At 41.8% G+C, this 23,167-nt stretch overlaps 1 protein-coding gene across 1 annotated transcript; it reads right to left on the bottom strand.

Moving 5' to 3' along the window:
- Nucleotides 1-414: 414 nt before the first annotated feature.
- On the bottom strand, nucleotides 415-17,598 carry TNFRSF9 (TNF receptor superfamily member 9). The gene is made up of 8 exons (XM_075278499.1): nucleotides 17,553-17,598; nucleotides 11,781-11,960; nucleotides 8,208-8,315; nucleotides 4,276-4,416; nucleotides 3,117-3,183; nucleotides 2,503-2,630; nucleotides 1,647-1,799; nucleotides 415-521 (listed from the first exon to the last, which is right to left on the bottom strand). Exons 2-8 carry the CDS (start codon nucleotides 11,896-11,898, stop codon nucleotides 415-417), a joined length of 822 nt encoding a protein of 273 aa, XP_075134600.1. The 5' UTR covers nucleotides 11,899-11,960; nucleotides 17,553-17,598.
- Between the last annotated feature and the right edge of the window lie 5,569 nt (nucleotides 17,599-23,167).

Genomic DNA, 23,167 nt, shown 5'->3' on the forward strand with positions numbered 1-23,167 from the left:
AAAACCTCAGTAGTATGCGACGCTTACACTGCTTCTCTATCATCTGCTTCTATCATCATTCTGGATCCCGGGCTCATGGGCTGGTCCTTGGGTCCTCCAGTAGGCCATTCTGATCCAGCTATAGGTATAAGCTGATTTTGGATACAAAGCTGGAAAGTAAGCTCAGTAAGTTGGATACACATTGCTCTCCGTTTTTTTCTTGGTACCTCTAGATGTGGTTTTCTGCACCATGAACTCCTAATATAAAAACATTGGATCCGGAATGAATAATTGTAAAGGGTCCTCCTAAGTTTTTGCCTCATTCTTTTTGTAACTGGATCATTTCTTCACCTCCTACACAATATGGAGGTCTCGTGTAACGCTATGAGAAGAAAGCAGATTTTGTCCACAAAGAAAAATAGAGACGTGGCAATGTCAGGCCTCTAGTGTCATAGGTTCATTTTCCCCTCCGTTTTCCTCCTCTGGGAAATGGCAGCTACAGCCGTCTTCTTCTTCTGTCTGCTTCACTATAGGCTTCGGAACTAAGAAGAAATAATAAAGGTTTTGGTTGAAGTCAAGTGTAAAGTATGAAAACTGGTTTTCTAACAATTTATTTCATACTACTCTTAGAAATAGGGGATGACCGCAGCATTTCCTAACCCCAGGAACTTTTAGAACAGGGGTGCCCAATACGTTGATGGCGGTCTACCGGTCGATCGCAAAGGACGTATGGGTCGATCGTGGGATGCAGCCAGGGATCCCCGGTGTATGCTTGTTCACAGTGCAGGCTGAGAGTCGACTCTCAGCCTGCGCTGTGAACAAGCACTCTGGACACTTGCAGGCCGGGCAGCAGCAGCTCCGGGGATGATGCGCTCCCCGCACTTAGGGATGGAGGGAGCCGGGGTGCTGCTTGTTCACAGCGCAGGCTGAGAGTCATCTCCGGACACTGGCAAGCGGGGCTGCCGCAGCCCCAGCCTGCCAGTGTCCAGAGATAACTCTCAGCCTGCGCTGTGAACAAGCAGACACCGGGGATCCCAGGGCGGCCACAGAACGCCGCTGTCTCCTGCTCTCACGCTCCGCCCGCCCGCCCCCGCTCACAGATATGCCCCGCCCACATGTCCGCCCTGGGTCCGCCCACAGGCCCACCCACAAGAAGTGGGTAGTAGATCTTTTGCCTTGGTCAGTTTATAAAGTAGCTCACATGCTGAAAAAGTGTGAGCACCGCTGTCTTAGAACCTAGTTGCCTGGGAAGACAAGGATAGCAAACATTATTACTTTTTTTTTTTTTTGGTAGAGTTGGTCGTTGGGTTTCTTAAGAGAAGAAAAAGTTGAACATAGGCTATTCCTCCATTATGGATCACCCCACCATTAGTTAAAGCCAAGAACAGAGTCCATATGCAGCTGAAGAATTCTATCAGTGGTGCAAAAGAACTGATGGATTCCCTAGCTAAAAAAACAATGCCTCATATAGTTTCATTCCCTGCAGGCGTGCTGTACAAGTCTACAGCTGGCCATACATCTCATAACTGAGGTTTAACAAATTTCCTAAATACGGTTCCTCACAATTGGCCTAGAACAGGATGACACAATTTTTTTTAAAGGGATTGCAGAAAATGATGAGATATTTGCTTTGCTGTCCTATCGTGCGCTTATAAGGATTCACTTACTTTTTAGGAAAATATGTTTAATTCTTTCTGTCAGTTTCTGACGGCACACAACAACAATCACTATCAACAATAAACCGACTGTACAGGAAACGACAACGTAGATGATTGTCAGATTGCTGTCTCCGGGTGATGGTTGCACAACTGGTCTTATCTCTAAAAATAATAAAGGTAAAATTCTATGTATTAATAGAAAAAAATATCATACATAATGTATATACATTGTACACAAGATTTAGAAAGTATATGGCACTGATATAAACTAGCATATAGCATATATAGGCCTACAGGCCTGATGGTTATCAGTATACAACCACAGGTTGTGGGAACCAGGCTGCAAGCTTCTGCATAAACTGTGATGGGAAAAATTTTGGAATAGCCCTGCCAGGATGTTTCTTTAAATGATATCATCATAGTACAATTCCCAGTATTCCCTGGTGTATAGTGTGGTTGTAAAATGGTGCAGAAATATAACTTGAACTTTTGGCTTGTTACATAGGATGGGTTAACTCCCTAGCAAGGTGCCACGCAAGGTTGGCACAGAATGCCTATTAAACCATTGTGAAATGTTGCCATTGTATCATGTGTTTTATGTCTATGTCACTTTAAATGGTGCAGGACACAGTCACTAGGACACAGTTGGTGTCCTAGTGTTTTATGGAAGCTGCATCATAAGCTGTTGCACCTATAATTTGTTCTTTGTTGTTCATCCATGGTATGATGTCAGATGTTACCCAGATCTCTGCATTTAAGAGCCTGTTCCCATGTTCTCAATAACTGAGCTGGCTTGGAGGAAATGTAAATTCTCAACTTTCTTAATACATATTTATGTCCATGAATTACATCCCTTCTTACTTACTTCTTGTAACAGTGGTGACCGCTGATGATGAACCTGGTGACTCAGTAGGTTTAGTAATGTGTACACCGCAAACCACATCTGATGTGCGGCTCCCATTATTAACTATTACACGTCCAAGGGCGGAACAACTGTGGACAGAAATATAGTTATAATGCACAAGCGTACAATAAAGATTTCCACAGTCTCTATACGTAACATATCCTAAACCGTCCTTAGAGATTAAGACTCTACAGAGAATTTCAGTCCCTGTGGCCAATGATGCTTTTTATTCATGTAATACCCACTTGGATGCATCTGTGCTGCTGGCAAAATTCAGGAGATTGGGGGCAAAAATATATGAAGATGATAAGTACCGTACATGATGAGAAAATTGTCTTAAGCTCTTCTCCTATCATCATTTCCTTTCTTTTGCTCAATTTTTTCTCCGTCTTACAATTAAAACTGAAAACTTATATAAATAAATCTCTATATACTAGTAGCTCAGCCATGTGCCCCTGTACCTCCTTCTTGTCCTGTGATAGATTGTAAGACAACTGGCTGCAGCAGGAGCCAAATAGCTATGCTTGGTCTGTAAATGGACGGAATTGTGTTAACCAATACACAAAAGTCCTTACTTTTTCCATGGTATACATCTGTGTTCTGCTCCAGAGTTGAATGTTCCAGGGGGGCAATCCACACATTCTGTTGGAGAAAAAAATGTCAGTAAATTGAGATTTACCCAGTTTCATATTTAACTTACAATGTAACCTATAGATTTCACTTGTTTATAGGACTGATTGACAAGAGTGGATGAACAAGTCTATGCGGGCTTGGGGATTTTAGGAGAACTGACCCATCAGTCTTGTGGTCCCCAACAGGACGAGCAGTGATGACATCATATACAGTATATCGCGTGTGTGGAGTAAGGTGACACTACCAAGACATGCACCGGCCAAAAGGTAGGGGTGATATTATACGTAGTATCAGGGTGGTGCTCACAGTGAAGAAAAGTCCAGGTAACCTCAAAAAATAGAAAAACTGGGCACTCACCCGTAAACTTTACGATAAAACTCCAAACTTTATTCCAGATATCCAAGTAAAAATATACACGGGAGGAGGCACGCTCGGTGAGGGAGAGCGACAGCTGTTTTGTGCTGCTAGCACTTTATCAAGCTCTGTAATAGAGTTTGATAAAGTGCTAGCAGTACGAAACAGCTGTAGCTCCCCCTCACCGAGCGTGCCTCCTCCCATGTATGTTTTTACTTGGATATCTGCAATAATGTTTAGACTTTTATCATAAAGTTTACGGGTGAGTGCCCAGTTTTTCCATTTTTTGAGATATACAGTATATCCTTCATATGCCTGCCTCACCTAACCAATGGCCTCAGTAGTCATACATGCCAAAATGTTCAATAAGGCAAGTCATTGGATGCTGCCGTCAAGTGAATGATGTACATGTCATGCTAGCAATCCTAGACAACCCCTTTAATTTAATGATATCCTTAGAGCTCTATTGTATAGAATTCCCATAGCCATGGAGATAACTAGTAAAATCCTAGCTGTCCGCAGTCAGTTGGAGGGAGTTTACTGGAGACAGATCTATACAATTCCAGCTGAACTCAGTAATAAGACAGATCTATACAACTCCAGCTGAACTCAGTAATAAATCCTCTTCAGGAAGCTTCTATATAAGGGAAAGGTCCTCTTTAACAATAAATCTCCCCCTTAAGCAAATTCCAAAAGTCTTGCAAAGAAAAGAGCAGACTGCAAAATAGTCTTACAAAGAGGACTTACTTTGGCCACCAAACTGCTGCCCGGCAGGACAACGGTCCCTTCTGCACTGTGTGCACTTTTCATCTGTGCATATTCTGCCAGGAATACATGTACATACAGCGTTGCTTGTGGATGTGCATTTTTCTTTATAGAGAAATATTCCTGTAGAAAGAGTGAAAAAAAAATCTCATGTACTCTGTATGGCATCACACGTATCCTATATATGGACAGTTGTATTACTGGGCTTAAAAGGAGACTGTGAGCAGAGAAATCTGCAACAAACTAATGCTAGTACCTTGTAGGGCGACTTCTACATATTCCAAAGATGTTTTCCTTATTCTGCATTGCAGCTCCATTTTAATGAAATCAAATAACTGACGACAAAGTGGGAGATGTCACCCAAGCGGAGGAGGGCAGAAGTTAGAGGAGAGCATAGAGTGAAGCCCCAGCAAAAGAAGAAACGCCCCTAACACTGATATGTATAAGAATAATATTCTCATTTTAGTGAAAATGGAGCTGCAATGCCAAATAAGATCCTGATAATATTACACGAGGCATCTTAGTGGTTAAAGTCACACTTTAGAGTTCCCTTCACCACTGGTGGGTGATAGTGGGGTTATAGGGTTACAGACAACTATACAATGCTATAACCAGCTGCATCTTAACTTTTAAAGGGTTTTTCCAATTTCACCAAATAATATTTGTATATTGCATAATCAAAAGTTAAACTTTCTAATATTGATGATCTATCCGTAGGATGAAAATCTGTCGCAAATACACAGGCGCGAAACTACAGCTCCAATAGCTGTACTGTAAGGAACCATATTCTTGTGTGAACATCACATGGCTAGACTTTGATCTAGTGAATGAGAAGACTATAAGCAGATATCTTGAACTGCTACACAGGAAAATGGCCGACGGACATGCGCTGTCGGCGCTTTTGGATGAAGACACGAAGGTGACGTGAGAGAAGAGGCGGTCAGGATTAGAAGATGGAGGCGTTGCTGGAGAATTTTTGGACAGCAGAGGGAACGCCCCCAGTGCTGTCTGAAAACTCATTTACATATGGAAGAAAGAAGATATGTCTCAGGAACGGCGGTGCGGATCAGAGTAATAAAGGTAAGAGGAGAAGAATAGCCGTTCTTAAGGTTATTCCTACATGTACTTATTTAAAAAAGGGATTCTAATGAGAGAATGCGGACCCGACCACTAGTGTGAACCTAGCATAAGCAATATTGGGAAAACCTAAGAATATTCTGCATGTGTGTTGTTCACTTCCTCTTTAGTGAGTTCATGTGTTTTCCACATCGCGGTCATTTAGATATCCTCATATAGTATTACAGCTATTAGTCATATTTTATTGCATTGCTTCATGTAAGGTAAATTCCCATGAGCTAAGGGACAGCTGGAGGGATCCTCTTCGAAACACATAAAACAATGACTTGCACATTCAGTGGACAGGGTATTTTCCCATATGATGTTATCACTGTAAAAGGAGTTGGCCACTTTCAGATGAATATTGTGAAACAAATGTTATTTTTTGTATAATACAAAGTTGTACAATTTCCCAATTTACTTTCTGTATCAATTCCTGACAGTTTTCTAGATCTCTGCTTGCTGTCATTCATTCTGTTACTAGTGGATACAATTCTGACCATGGTCATGGGATTTATGGTCCATGGTCATGTGATGGACATACAGGTGCACAATGTGTTATCAGGCATGACCATCACATGACTGTGGACCATAAATCACACGACCATGGACCATAAATCACATGACCATGGTCAGAATTGTATCCACTAGAAGTAACAGAATGAATGACAGCGAGCAGAGATCTAGAAAATCGGGAGGAATTGATACAGAAAGTATATTGGGAAATTGTACATCTTATAATTACACAAACAATAACATTTGACTCTCAGTATTGGTCTGAAAGTGGCCAACCCCCTTTTTTTAAAAACTGAATGCTCTGAACAGGAGAGAAAACCAAACATTGGTCATATATTACAGTTATTAATAGAGATGAGCAAACACTGTTCGGATCAGCTGTTCCAAACAGCACGCTCCCATAGAAATGAATGGAAGCAGCTGGCACGTACACTTTGCCGGCGGCCGGTCGCTTAACCCCCCGCGTGCCGGCTACATCCATTCATTTCTATGGGAGCGTGCTGTTCGCAATGGCTGTTCCGAACAGTGTTCGCTCATCTCTAGTTATTAAGTGGAGTTAGCATCCCCTTTAACATGCCTTGGCCAACTAAGTGTTTTATCATGCAAATTCTGACAATTATTTCATGGGAGGACAACAGAATGGTGCTGGAAAATTTAACCTGTCCAGCTTATTTCACCACCTGCCCATGACGTCTGTGTCCACATATGTTTGCCTGAAAAACTCACTGCACCCTCAATGATCAGCTGATTGTAGAAGTGCGGCAGTGCTGGAAACAGCGTATCTCCATCTACTATAGAGTGGGCAGAATGGCACTACTGGTATCCAACATCTGCATAGTGGATGGAGTTGTATTACTTCGGACACTGCTGTGGCGTCCTGGATCAGCTGACTGGTGGGGGTATCCAGAGGTGGACTGTCCAGCACCTTCAGCATTATTAATTTCCAGAGCTACAGGTTTCTCCATGTTGGCTTTAGCAGATAAGTATTAACTTATATCACCTATAACTCATTCGCAGTTAAGACATCTATTTCCTATATATGCACTGCTTTTTTCGGATATGTACATGACACTGTGCATATGTACTATCCAGGTTCATGCTCCCCCCAGGTTTCTTCCGTAGTTTCACGTTGCCCCCACAGTTTCCTGTTCTCCCTCCTATTTGGCCCCACTGTATATATCTAATCATAAAAAACCTTAATACTCACCTTTCCTCATTCTCGTGTTCTTTCCTATCTCTGACCCCAGAGACTTCAGGGAGCTGAGGCGCAGTGTAAGTGATACCACTACATCGTGCTTACTGCTCCAAGACACTGGGAACAGAGACAGGGGCCAAATGGGGAAGCAGTAAGAAAGCGACTCCTACTTCACCACTGTATTGGACGTAGATAAATTGGAGTTGGGGCAGCCTGAGACAAGCACTCTAAATGCAGGACTGTCCCATGCCCCCTCCCCTTCTGTCAATGTTAGCAGAGCTGAAGGACAACAATTACCGTCAAGAGGCCACTTGACTCTTCCTTTAGTTTTCCAAACCCTTGACTTTAAGAACCTAATTTTCATGCAGAATGTAAGTGATTTTTCTGCTGATAGCAGCGTTATAAAGACACACTATGGGACACTAAGGCCGGGGCCCCACCGGACATAAATGACGCTGCAGGAAAAATCGCGGCGTTTTAAAGTGCAAGCAAAGGGGATGGGATTCATGACAATCCCATGCCCACTTTGCGGAAAAAAACACAGTGCGGACACGCTGCGATTTGTAAAGCCGTTGCAGCTTTGTAAATCGCAGCATGTCAATTATATCTACGGTAACGCCGGTGGCCTTCCCATAGACATAATTGGAACAGAAAGTCCGCGGAGGAAAACTCTGCAAACTTTCTGTTGAAAGCGCTGCGGAAAGAACCGCAGTGCGTTCACGCCGCGGTTCTTTCTGCAGCGCTGAGATTACGGCCCATGGGGCCTTAGCCTTATAGCAGTTTGGGTGTTAAAAGTTGCTGACAGGTTCTCTTTAAGCAAGTGAAGAATACTAAGCCCGGAGAAGTAATCTCTGAAGCCTGCAGATTTGTGTTTGCGGCTCAGCATTACATGTCACTGGGAATCCCATTGTGCTGGTTCTGAAAGACTGCGTTCATCGAATGCGAATCATTCACAAGTATACAATATGCAATAAATCCTAGCTTCAGGTGGGTTTGGGGGGGTCTGTATAACAGCCCCAAATCTGGGTCCCTTTGGTTTTACTAAATCACCATGATCACATTTACTTTGTGACATTCTATCACTTACCTTCACAGCGTTGACAGTGATCACAGTATGGCTTGGTATTTGGCTTGTCTGTGTAGCCTGTGGCAGGACATGGGAGACAAGGCCCACAGTCGTTAGGCCGGAAATAACCTGTGTTATATAGTGAAGTAGTTATTACATCATCAATCAGAAATATGTATCAAAAAACACTTCTGAAAATAACACAGAACTAAATGTATAATATATAGGAGTACAATGCTTAGCACCAATATAGTGTAGGGTAGGAGTAGGAAATCTTCAGCCCTGCAGCTGTTGTAAGATGTTGTAAGATTACAATTCCCAGTTTACATACTTGCACTGCTCTTCTTAGACCCCCCATAGTAGATAATGGAGCATGCTGAGAATTGTACTTTCACATCAGCTGGAATACCAAAGGTTCCTGACCCCTGGTCTAGAGTACCGTACAGACAGTGGGCTTCATGCAATGTGCTCTACCACATTAAAGGATTTTATTGAATGTTTTTATAACTCAAAAAAATCACAGAAATCCAGTTTTGAGAAATATCGGAACGGCATGTGTGTGTTATCTAACACCGCAACCTTTTGTTTTATTATTCTCAATACATTTCTTTATCACTTGAAATAAAATATGTAATTCCTGTTGTAGAAATCCCCTAAATATGATTTATGTGCTTTGGAAAAACCTGAAGATCCAAAAATACTACAAGAACAATTGAATCTGTTAAGACGTTGATAACGAAGCACAAAATGATGACCTCCTGACCCAACCATCCTGTAAATCTAGAAATAATGGAGGAAATTTATTAACCCATCTATGACAGTTTTCTGGCATAGATGGGTGATGATGTGGCCCATCTTATGTTGTGCCAAAGTCGCACCATATTACAATCTGTGCCTCACTCACCACTTGCTGCGAATTGGGGTGGAGTTGACTGAAGAGCGGGATTGGCAAGGTTTGGACACCTTGGCTGACATGTCTACTGTATTATAACTTACACCAGTTTTCCGCTGTGAATTGTACAGGAAATCTATGCTAGTTCCTGACTGGCGTAGCTTTCCAATCTGGTGAATAGGAGTATGTCTGATTTATTAACCTCCCACAGTTCTGAACAAATCCTGCTTGGGATACGTTACAGTTTACCCTGAGCAGAATATGTTCATTGAACTCCAGGGGCTAGAGTCAAGGATCTGCCTGTAGCCTGTCTAGATGTTGAGATATCTCTGGTTAAAGCTGAGCAGCATATACTCACACCTTCACTTCAATCAATGTTCTAATCTTGATAAGTTAATGTGAATGGAAACATTCCAGTTTCCATAAGAGTCTCTCTGGCATTCATACAAGTTTAGTATATAGGGATGTATAGAGGTCTGCCGTGTATGTATGATGTCATCCTGGAATCCATTATATTAATGTTAGAGAGTAGAGATGAGTGAGTAGTATTTGATCGAATACCTTGCCGCCATAGGAATGCGTGCAAGTGGCCAAACACCAAGGGGTTAAGTGCATCAAACATTCGATGCGCTTAACCCCTTGGTGTTTGGTCGCTTTCACGCATACCTATGGTGGCGAGGTATTCGATCGAATACTACTCGCTCATCTCTATTAGGGGGCATTCACACTAGCGTCGGTGTCCGACAGCTAGTGTCTGATGCCAATGTCCGCGCAAAATCTTGCGTGGACATTAGCATCAGACACTAGTTGTGTCTGTACATTTTGCATAGATTTAAATGGGACATCATGTCTGTTCTTTACAGTCCGTATCTGTCCTTAAGTGTCCGTTCACAAAGATGTCCAATTTTTCAAGCGGACAGCAAAAACCTACATGCAAAATCTTGCGCGGACATTAGCATCGGACACTAGCTGTCTGACTCCAACGCTAGTGTGAACGCCCCCTTAGAGAGGACTAAGGTAGCCTTCACACAAAGTAACGTATACGTATATGGCGTGTGAGAGTTTGCGCACCATATACGCTCCCATTGATTTCAATGGGAGTTAGGATCGTATATGCCGCGTTATTTTGCGGCCGTGATTTTGCGGCCGCAAAATCACGGCCGCAAAATCACGCGGCGTATACGATCCTAACTCCCATTGAAATCAATGGTAGCGTATACGGCGCGCAAACTCTCACACGCCGTATACGTGCCACATCACGTGGCACGTTACTCTGTGTGAATGGACCCTAATACACTGAAGCAAAGCCTTATCTATGAGCAGAACAAACACTGGAGCTCCACAGCAATATCTGATCACAGTAAAACTTCAGTATGACTCCATCTATCTCACTACCTCAATGCCGTCCCGTGACATCACCCCTGCACTCATACAGAACACCAGTGACTGTCTCTCTGCTGTCTCAAATATCATGTCCTCTCTCTATCTGAAACTAAATCTCTCCAAGACTGAACTACTACTGTTTCCACCATCTAATAGATCTGTCCCTGATATATCCATTGCAGTCTCAGGCCTTACTATAACTCCTAGGCAGCAGGCCCGCTGCCTTGGGGTTATGTTTGACGCAGACCTTTCCTTCACCCCTCATGTTCAATCACTTGCACGTTCATGTCACCTCCACCTCAAAAACATCTCCAGAATACGCCCTTTCCTTACCAGAGATACACTAAAGACACTTATTGTCTCTCTGATTCATTCTCGCCTTGACTACTGTAACTCCTTACTAATCGGTCTTCCCCTTACTAAACTCTCCCCTCTACAATCTATTCTGAATGCAGCGGCCAGGCTCATCTATCAGGCTAGACGCTACAGTGATGCCTCTGGTCTGTGCCAGTCGCTACATTGGCTGCCTATTCAATATAGAATAAAATATAAAGTTATCACACTCATCCACAAGGCTCTCCATAATGCCGCTCCTCCCTACATTTCCTCCCTCATCTCTGTCTACCGCCCAACCCGTGCTCTCCGCTCACTCAATGACCTAACACTTACATCCTCTATTATCAGAACCTCCCATGCTCGTATACAAGACTTCTCCCGAGCTGCACCACTTCTCTGGAATGCTCTACCCCGGACAATCAGATTAACTCCCAATTTCTACAGTTTCAAACGCAAACTAAAGACGCATCTTTTCAGACAAGCCTATCACAATGTCTAACGTAAACCCTTAACCTTCCTCTGTCTCCGCTCCCACATTACCCCACATGATATGATGTCATCTCAGGATAACTTTATAGGTCCAAGCTCCATCCACATGTTACAGGACACGACTGGTGACGGCTCATAAAGTTTTATGTTTGTGTAATGGCAGTCACCTCTATTACAGAAGTGTCTGACCCCTGTATAAGTAATGCCGCCCCTGCTACCTCTTGTGTCACCCCCTCTACCTCATAGATTGTAAGCTCTTGCGAGCAGGGCTCTCAGTCCCATTGTGTGAAATGATTCTCTTTGTAATGTATCTGTCTGTATTTTAACCCTACAAATTGTACAGCGCTGCGGAATATGTTGGCGCTATATAAATAAAATGTATTATTATTATTACCATGTCTCACCGCCAGCTACATGCCACCATTTAGCCCAAGCCTCAATGATATTTAACATATGATTTTCCTGTATCAATAATGACTTGCAAAACCACTTACCGCTGTCACACAGGATACAACAACTTCCCTGGGATTGAAGGCAACCACTGCCGAGAACAGCCTGAATGTACAGGATCTGGAGGACCCCAGATAGGAAACTCAATGTTACTGTGTCCATTCTGTATAGTTAAAGCACTGAAGATATTAAAGCACCGATTCTACTTGAAAGTTGATCAAAATCTACAAAAAAAAAAAGACAAAAAATTTACACACAAACGGAACTGCATTCATCTTATACAATTTGCGGCAATGGGTTTTCCCATAATACAATGATAGTGACCATTCTTTGATTTGAGAATGTGCAGCTTGTGCCGGGTGGGAAGATTCTCTTTCTGTGCTGCTTCCTCTTCAAAAAGAGGATCTGCAGCAGTTGAGGTTTGTATAACAACAATATAATAAGCTATCTCTGAGATGTTCTGCGTGCAAAATTACTTGGTGACGTCTAATATTCGTATAATTTATATTAGGGAGAGGCGTACAGCCCATATTTATAACCCAAAAAATCCATGTTTAATGGAGCCAATTTTTCCTCTTCTTTATAGCTCGCCTGGGGGTCTGAGGTGACTAAATGAGGAAGAGGAGCAGGTTGTCAGCTCTCAGCTTGCTTCCTGCCACTGCCTGTGTAGACGAAAAGTCATAAGCTGCAGGTATAGACATTGCTGCAAAGCGTGTTAGTATCCTATGGAGCATGCCAACGTCTGACAACCCCATTCATGCCACATAAGGATGCATAGTAGCAAAGCCCCAGCTGTGAGGTCAGGAATTTTTCAGCCGACAAACCATAGGGGTCTTAAAACTTACCTAAACTTTGGAACAACTTTTGAATTTCCGTTCCTTTGTGCCATTAATACATGTTGTTATATACTATATTAGCTGAATTTTGCTCCTTTTTGTGAAATCTGCACTGCAATCCACTTTCTGTCCCATCTGTATTCTTTTCCTCGTGTCTCTCGCTGCTTCTAAGCTATAGCTGAAGTGACAAGAGCCCGTACGCCATACTCCAGTGATTGAGATAAGAGAAAGGCGTACAAAAGAAACACAAAGTGTATTCATGGAAAGAAGATAGAATCTGTAAATCTGCCAAAATTGTGATCAAGAAACGGTTTAAGCTCAAGCTTTGAGAATTTCCTTCTTTACGCACATGAAGCATATAAAGGTTATGAAGGAGGAAGTTCTAGGCGACTATTTTCCTAAGTAAACAAATGGTCCATTAATCTGATTGTCAATAATACTCATCTCCCCTGAAGCCAAATGAGTCATTAAAATGCAATGTCTGATACTATAAAGGCCTGGGTTTATGTCTCTTAGTATGATGACTCATTTCTGATACATTAGGATTTTTGGGATTGTATAGGTGGTACAGGGGCGTCACTTGAGGGGGTGTAGAGAGTGCAGTCGCATCGGGGCCCAGGAGCCTTAGGGGGTCCATAAGCACTGGCATGAGATTGCAGCTTCCATCTGGCCCATAAGCCAAGGAGACCCACAGATTACCCTAACCACACTAAGGTTAAGGTTAGAAGCCATAACCATCACTATCAAGAATTCGCTGTAGGGAGCCCGGACAAAAGATTGCACCGGGGCCCACAAGACTTTAGTTACGCCACTGAGGTGGCAGACGTATAGACAGTGGAATGGCATCCTCATAAAGTGGCTATGCAATAAAAATCAGCACCTGGAACATAGGGAGTAATATAGAGAGGGAAATACTGTACCATGTAGCATATCACAGTATGTGGACAGGTCTAATTCACTTTATTGAATCACTCACTGAAGGTTCAGGTGGAAGGTGCGGGGAGCCCTCCCATAGATCAGACTCTGAAATTTACTTAGCTCTATTATGATCCGAAGACATAATCAGAACACCGCCACCTAGTGGTTAAATGGTAATTAGTCATAATGTCTACAAAATGTATAAAATAAGAAAAATAGGACTGCATTCTTCCAGAAACAGCACATCTATATGCAAGGGAAAAAACCTGAGCTGCAATATCAAACACAGACCATGGGCAAAAGTGGCGCTATCATTGTAAGAAGGAAGCCATGGGTATCTAATTTCATACAACCCCTTCACTACCGCCACTGGGACGGCGCACATATGACTATACAGTATTTTTTAGCACATTTAGCAAAATGTCTCAAGAGTCAAAAGTTTATTTTTAGGATAACTGACTCATGACAAACTTCTGATGTTAGATGTCTATAAAATGCTGTAACATAGAAGTTGGTGGGACATCCATTTGTATCTAATAAAGAGGACCTTTCACCGATTTGGGCACAGGCAGTTCTATATACTGTTAGAAAGCTGACAGTGCACTGAATTCAGTGCACTGTCGGCTTTCCTGATCTGTGCCCCGGATAAAGAGCTATCGGTCCCGGTACCGTAGCTCTTTACAGTCAGAAGGGCGTTCCTGACAGTCAGTCAGGAATGTCCTTCTCCACAGCAGCGCCTATAGTGCTGTACAGTGTGAGCGGGGAGGAACACCCCCTCCCCTCCTGATAATACTCGTCTATGGACCAGTACTGTGAGCAGAGGGAGGGGGCGTTCCTCCCCGCTCATACTGTACAGCACTATAGGCGCTGCTGTGGAGAAAGATGTACCTCACTGACTGTCAGGAACGCCCTTCTGACTGTAAAGCGCTATGGTACCGGGACTGAAAGCTCTTTACCCGGGGCACAGATCGGGAAAGCCGACAGTGCGCTGAATTCAGTATATAGAACTGCCTGTGCCCCAAACCATGAAAGATCCTCTTTAAGTCTCTCCTGACCTGTAGATATAGGATATACCTAAATTTGACAATTTGTCAAATCTGAAAAGCTCTGTAATAATACTGACATACGTATCTGGGGATGTCACAGTCCAAAAAGGGCTGGAGTTTGTCAAACCCCTCCCAGAAATCGGTTACCCGGGGTCTGGTCCTTTAAAATTCCTATGTGTACAACTGTAAATGTATCAAAAGCAGCAAAATGGATCACTTATGAATCAGTCTTCTTCTTGTTACACAAAATGCAGCATTTTAATTCACCACATGGTCACAAAACCACACAAGTCTTCACACATGGCCGTAAAACCACAATTTCAGATAAAACTTCTAGTGAATTCCCATTTATCATTATGAGAATGACCTTTGGATTGGCCATGAATTCTGTGGGAAATCTGTGGGGCTCTGACTTTCGCTCTTCCTGCAGGTCCTCTATTTGCTTCCACGTCATAGGCTCTCTAATGTCATGTCCTGCAGGGCTTCCATTGATGACCTTTCCAAAGGATAGCTCATCAATTATATAAAAATGGAAAATCCCTTTAAAGAAATTTTCAAATCCTGCTTCCTTATGAAAACAGCCTTGTCATAGTACACAATATAAGAGATAATGGTGTTCCCTGTCATAATGAGTAACACATAAGTATTAGTGCTCCTGATATTGTCAAGGAGTCAGATCCTATCTACAGTATGCATAAGATACAGCAAGTCCAGGAAGCGGCTATCATTTGTCCTTGAGAGATATTTGTTGGCTCTTGCGGCCCCTTGTCTTTACATTACAGGGTTATCATAGGTAACAGTATGAAGAATAAGTTAGCTTATATGTACTGTACAAGTATTTTCTTTGCTTGCCACAAGGTGTGGGTGGACGTGTTAAGGTCGATCACGTCACTTATGACCATTCAACCTCACGTAATGCAAGGGACAGGAAATAACAGCGTTGGTAATAGTCAGTAGTTCTTGGGCACTGTCATTTCAAGGGCATATATGAGTAGTAAGTGATGAAAAGAAACATTTTAGAACATCTTATTAGAGAAAGAACATCTTCCTCCACTTCTCCTGCATTGATCACACACTCTCAATTCACTGGTAGAATCTGTCTTGACAGAAGGAGAGAAGAGACTTGGTTTCAGCTTCACTATGGGGTCAGCCTATAACAGTATATTGAGGGTGGAGGGAGAAAAGGCAGCAGTGGCAGAAAGAGAAGTTATAGTATATTGTCTTACCAGTGCTACATTCACAGCTACACTGCTCAGTACTGCTATACAATGGCCTCCATGCTGCTGCCGCTGAGTTACAGACAGACAGGAAACAGGTTTTCCTTTTCTCCTATCACTCTGGAGGTGAGTTTAAGGGTAATTGGCAAATAGATGTTAAGCCTGCGGAAGGGAAAACAGGTGATAAATGTAATATACAAGTCATATCATTTATGGTTTCAACCTGAGATACATGTAGAACTCCTGCTGTTCTGTAAGTGACAATTGTGTCATTTTCTCCCATTTCACTGCCAATATTTGACAAACCCTTTAATCATCTTATTTTATCATTTCTTCATCTGAATGAATTTTGAAAATCTAAATTATTTTGCGGCTAACCACACCCAGACTGATATTTTTCCGCATCACAGAAGTTGCCCAAAGGATCATACCTCTATTCCTCCACTGTGCTGGTGCCAAGGGCATAGAAGAACAGACCTTCCCCCCAAAAAAAATCAAACCTCTGCTATTGTAGATGTCTGATCTTTTTTTTTTTTTTACCCAAAGGATCAGAGCTCTGCTCCTGGTTTCATCAATATATACCAAGAAATCAGACTTTTGTCGTACTGGTGGCATCAGCAGTGTGTGCTGAAGGATTAGACTCCACTATGTTAGTGGTGTCACCAGTCCTTCACAAAACAACCAAACACTCTCTTACCCTGGTGGTGACTGTGTAGCAATACAAGGGACTTCCAGGATGAGATATCACACTCAGATGTTAATGGGACATCTGTAGGACTGCTATAGGCTCAAAGTTAGATAAGCTAAATGTGAATTTCCATTTTATGGACCCATATTTCCTACAACGAAGACTATGGAGGCAAAATGTTTTTATATGCCAGTGAACTGGTTACCTGCTCACGTCTACTTGTTGAATAGCACAATTTATGGCATGACTTTACTATTGGCTACATAGTCGTTTGGTTGACAGTTATCATTCCCTATGGCACCATAACCATGCATATATGTGCTTAGTTTTTTCAAATAAAGGAGGGGAAAAAACTGCTCTTCAGACTCTTTGGACAGCTTAGTTCCTGTGTGAACAAAAGATCAGGAGTAATGAAATCCATGATACCTGATCAGACTTTGACCCAAATTTCTGTCTCTCCACTATAGCAAATAGATGAGTGTCCTCTATAAGGCAGTTCCATCTATTAGATCAGAATTCCCTTATAGGATACATGTTTGTTTTAAATCGGTACCGGATCAGAATCCAGCATAAGGAACATGAAAAACCAAGGGAATGTGATTCTAATACACTCCAGTGTGAATTCACAAATATCACCTATGCATTGTATAAGCTGAGAACCTAGTGGAAGAGTAATGAGGAATACTACTGTAATATCTTAAAGTATTTCAATGCACAAATAACAATTCCTTAAGACACATCTTTTTGGAAATAGTTTCATTACAGCCAGGAATCCCTCTTTAATAAGAGATTGAGGTTTGAGCCTGATGTTCCATAGAATACATACAGACTGTCATAAACAGCAACATCATAGTGCAAGTGCCACAATCTAAAACCTGCATCTACATTGTCGTATTGTGTGGAATTTGTAGGGTTACGCATAATGTACAAAGTAGTATTTGTTCAGGTTACAGATAAAAGTCTCATCTAAAGAGTGCAGAGTCTGAATTAGGATATTAGTAATACATGAGCACTGTAGTGTAAAGGATGACAGCTAGTACACACTGCATACAGTTACAGTACATCCTCCCCATTCACAATCACAGATTATTGTAAAAGATAAAATCCTTACTGTATCGAAGGGGCGAAGAGCCGTCTGTGTACATTTCCTTTCTCTGCTGGTCCACAAATAACATACACTGCAACATGCTCTGCTACAAGTCATCTTGTACTTTCCAGAAGTGGGTGTGAGTGAGAACGCTCCAGCCCTCCAGACTCCCCCTTCTTAAGCCTCATCGTCTAGTTGTATGACAATTGTCTGCTTGTGGCGTTTTTTGCTCAATACAAGTTTGGTAGTCTGTACTTACAATCATCTGCCTGTGCTGTACTAGAATTCTGCAGTACAGTCACTTCCTTTTATGCCTGTGTTAAGATAAAATAAGATAATTCTTTAACAGTCCCACCATGGGGAAATTCACTGTGTTATTGCAGCATGGATAATACAGCATTCACACGATGTTATGCTCCGCTCATTCTGAACGAATTTTGCGCGTAACAAGCAACTCCCATTGATTTGAATGGGTGCCGGCGTGCCGGCATACGCGCGCTACGCATTGAAATCAATGGGAGGCTTTTTTCCCTATTGCTTTCAATGTAATACGCTGTAATACGTTCAATGTATAAGCTGAGAACCTAGTGGAAGAGTAATGGGGAATTCTACTATAATATCTTAAAGTATTTCAATGCACAAATAACAATTCCTTAAGACACATCTTTTTGGAAATAGTCTCATTACAGCCAGGAATCCCTCTTTAATAAGAGATTGAGGATTGAGCCTGATGTCCCAAAGATTACATACAGACTGTCATAAACAGCAACATCATAGTGCAAGTGCCACAATCTAAAACCTGCATCTACATTGTCGTATTATGTGGAATTTATAGGGTTACGCATAATGTACAAAGTAATATTTGTTCAGGTTACGGATAAACTGTCCCAGATCTCTCATCTGAATTGGCAGGCATACAGGCAACACTATGTAAATATCTAGAAAAATGATATCAATTTTTTTCCTTAGTCCTATGCCGTAAAATCTGTCACACTGTATAACAACATTTTCCCTCTAGATCATGTACAGCAGCTATATGCTGTATTTGTAATGGACACAGAGGTGCACAGCTCGTTACAGTCACAGCTCAGTAATTAGATGTCTGTCTAGTAACAAACTGTGCACCTGTGTGTCCATTATAATATCAATTATACCTACAGAAATGCTGGTGCTTTCCATACTGGTATAATAGGGGCAGAAAAACTGTAAAAAGTGCTGCGGAAAAAAACCTGATGCGTTTCCATTACGGTCTCTTCCGCAGCGTTTTTCTTTTTTGCTGCGGCTCACCATGTGCCATAGCTTGGCGTTTTACAGTACCTGCATAGTGGATGGGATTCTGGCTAATCCCATCCACACATTGCAGGAAAATATCTGCAGTGGAGATGCTACGGGTTCGAAAACTGTCGCATTTTGTAAATGGCAGGATGTTAGTTATATCTACAGAACTGCTGGCGTTTTCTCTATAGGTATAAATGAAGCAGAAAATCTGCAGAGGAAAACTCTGTGGACTTTCTGTGACAAACCAGGAAAAACCGTGATACGTTTCCGTCGCAACTTTTCCCACAGAGCTTTTTCACAGTGGCTTACCACATGAGGCCTTAGCCTTAGGCTTATCAAGGTATAAACTCTATATTTACAAATGTCTGTAAGTCATTTTTTATCAATGTATAAAGCGATCTGCAAAATGTGTTCGGGACAAGGCCAATTTGCCAGATTTTCCTACAGACCATTACAAGTGCTGCCTCTCTCTTGGAAACCCTTCCTGATCACGACCTCAGCTATAAATGACATTATCAACTACTGTCTGGGTCACAATTGTCTGAAGGCAAAACGGGCCCATCCCCATTGTACTTACAAGCCTGATTTGCAAATCCATACAGAGATGGTTATCTCTGCATTGTTTCGTAGTTTGTGGCCCTAAAGATATACCTCTGCTCCTATTAGAGGCCCCTACACAACACTATTATTGGTTTAGGAGACCTTCTGGTTCTGACAGACTCCTTTTAAAGGGGTTGTCTGGGATAAATTACAACTTTACCCCTAAGATAGGCCCCTCCCCTGCCTAACTTCTAATATGCTCCCTTTAAAAAAAATATATTTTTGGAGTGTTGTGTGAAATTATGACAAATTTGCCTTTTTTTCTCTGTTTCTTTTTTTTTTTTTTTGTGTTGTTCCAATAAAAACAAAGGAAATAAACATGTGTATAAGAAAACTTGTAATGGCAATAACTGTTTGGGAGAATTACCTCATCCATGACTGTACACAGAGGTAGTGGTTAATGTGTTACATACTATTTGATTCAATGGCAAGGGCATGTAACATGTTGAGTAGAGATGAGCGAGTAGTATTCAATTGAATACCTCACTCCCATAGGAATGCGTGTAAGCGGCCGAACACCAAGGGGTTTAGCGCAGTGAATATTCCCCCCTTGGTGCTCGGCTGCTTACACGCATTCCTATGGGAGCGAGGTATTCGATCGAATACTACTCGCACATCTCTAATGTTGAGTGTTAAAGGGGTTGTCCCATCTCAAGGATCCTATCTATATCCTATCTATAATATGTAAATTGAAGACTTTTCCTAAATATATTTCTTTAGAAATACTGCTTTGTTTTCCTGCTATGTGACCTTATTCCTCCCATTGTTTACACAGCGTTGCTATAACCACTGACCTGGGAGATAGGACAAGTGACTTCACTTACTTAGTGCCGGCAGGGCAATATGTTCAGATAATTGCAGTTTGCTGATAAAGCTGAGTCTGTTATCTCTCTATGTAAACACAACGATAACAGTCAAATCTGTACAAGCATCTGCATATTATCTGATCTGCAGAAGTGTTATCTGTCCCATTCAGCAGGAGGGAAGGGGGAGAGGAGAAATACAGGAAGTGAGAAGAGACACTGTATTCACAGTGTAGATACTCTGAGATGGGAAAACCCCTTTAAGAGAACATTTGCTACATCTGTGTAATGAATCGTCCCCTTATGTATACAATTGTAGTGGAGTTAACCTGAACTTCTGCAAGTACAAATAGTTAAATTGCTGCAGCGTGATATCTTATCACACAAAACAAGAAAAAAAACAATGAAAACTCATTTGAAAAAATATTTTTAAATTTCTTTTATTTATTTATTTTTGTCTTCTGCTATTCAATAATACGCTGCAGCAATTTAAAGAATTTCTGAAGTTTATTGGTGCTACATCTGTATGACATGTCTGTAAGCATTGTCATTAATGTGACAAGTTTCCCTATAAGGCTGCATTCATAGGATGACAGCAACGGACAGGCCAGGGCTTCACGCGGAGGAAACTACGCAATTTGTCCACGGCAGAAACACTGAAGAAAAAAACGCAGTGTTTTGCAGTCATAGCAAAGTGGATGGGATTCTAGCAAATCCCATCTCCAGTTTGCAGAAAAATATGCACAATGGAAATCCTGCAATTTCCAAAAACGTTGCGGTTTTGGAAATCGGAGCATGTCAACTACGCTTATGAAAACGCCATCAGTTTCCCTATAGGTATAAATGAAGCAGAAAATCCGCAGAGGAAACCTCTACGAACTTTCTGTGAAAAGCACCATGGTTTTTCCGGCAGCACTTTTTTGTTGTGGGACGCTATGTGGGGCCTTAGCCTAAAAAAGTTTTGCAGGATTAGAAAACATGGCGGATTTCTTCTTCTCAGGAGGTAAGATTATGTCCGTAGATAACATGGCTATGGTGCAGCTCAGTCCCATTCATTTAAAGTAGAGTGCCTTTGTAAAAAAAATATATAGCATGTGTAAGGTGTGTGTACTGTATGTATATATGTATATAATTACATATTTATTAGACATGTCAGTAAGTAGTTTGCCTTTTGTAATAACTATCTCTATATATAGCATATATACTATAGTATATACTGATCAGGTGAACAAGAGACTTTTGTCCCTCTTACTGAATGGAGTGGTTGTTGGGCGGCATACACAACACTCCATTCACTTCAATGGGAGCGGCTGAGATAGCCGATATACAGCACTCAGCTGTCTCCCGCACTCCCATGGAAATTAAAGGACCACTGCTCCATTCTAAATGGGGGACAAAAATTCTGATCAGTGGGGTCCTGAGCAGTCGGACCTCTCACTGATCTGCACATTATCCCCTATCCATAGAATCCCAACAACCACTTAGTGGCCTTGTTGTGATGGGTGGTCTTTACATTAACTCTTTATATATCGGACAGGAGATTACCTTCTTTATACACTCACTGTTACTGTGCAGTCTCTAAGAGCTTTATCTCTAGGGTCTTGTATAAGGGAGAATACAGAATGTTTTGTACAAGTAATGTAGGGATCCATCTGAATGAGGATAATGTGTCGTGACAAAAGGGCTTGCACTGTTTACTATAACTGTAGCCAGGGATACTGTACATGAAAATGAAGAAGGATTTTACCATTTAAAGCCCCGCTATAGAAGTAGATACTCAATTGTCAGAATTGGGTCTGGTCTCTGAATGACTTCCCTAAAAACTGTTCTGGGTACATTAGTCCTCATCTAATCTACTTAGTCTTCTACTTCCCCTCTATGAATTTATCTTCTAGATTCACTTAAAGGATTATTCCAGAAAATATATAATAACTCAACTATCCACTGGGTAGATGGCAAATATTATATTGGTTGGGGTCCAAGTAGGGTTGCCATGTGACCAGTAAATCACTGTTCCAACCAGTTTTACTGCCTGGAGACCAGTGCCAGTCAAATGGCAGGTATTCTTAAGAACATATACCTTCAGCAAACTGATTTGATTTGCAGGAAAACTAGACCATGCTTCATTGCTCTCTGGATGGACTTACTGTGCATTGGGCCCCTGAACAAAGCATTTGTATTGGCAAAACAAGGATTAATAGTCAGGCTCGGGACCCACTGGGGGAATCACCAGTTCCAATGTGGGCCAGTCTGACCCTAATTCTGAGTCAGTCTGGACAGTCTATGATTTTTTTGTTTCTAAACCATAAAATCCCTTTAATGGAGTTGACTCATGTTCTAATGTTATCTGGTATTCATGGAATAAGGGATAACAATCTAAATGATGGAAGAAATTGTATATTTTAAGATTTCTTCTACTGTATATGAGTATGGCAGTGAGATGCCTTTCCTGAGCATCTGAGTTCCATTATACCGAGTGACAGATCATTATACCCAATCTAAATGATGGAGGTCTGACTGCTGGAACCACTGCTGATCATGACAAAAGAGGCCCCAGGTATCAGGTCCCTACATTGGCCCTGCCGCTCTATTCAATGTCTATGGGTGATGATAACTGTGGGTTTCCTGATACAGATATATGTCCATAAATTTTAATGGGATTTTATGTTGTAGACCATAACAAATTTTCTACAGAATATAAAGCAATGTCAGTTAATGTAAGTCAGACACAGCAGAAATATTTCAGCATGCATGTTGTATACGGATGACGACAAAGCCCTATCGTGTGTGACTCCCACTAATATAATCAAATAATTGGACAGGTCCCTACCCCCATACAGCTGCCTCATCGCTCTCCCCGGATGTCCGTGATTATCTTACTGAAGTGGGAGAGGGGGTGTTTCTGAATAACCTGGAACCATCAAAACAAGCTGATTTCTCAGAAATGTAACCAAAACT

This window comes from Leptodactylus fuscus, chromosome 6 (genome assembly GCF_031893055.1).
Source record: "Leptodactylus fuscus isolate aLepFus1 chromosome 6, aLepFus1.hap2, whole genome shotgun sequence".
Taxonomy (NCBI): Eukaryota; Metazoa; Chordata; class Amphibia; order Anura; family Leptodactylidae; genus Leptodactylus; species Leptodactylus fuscus.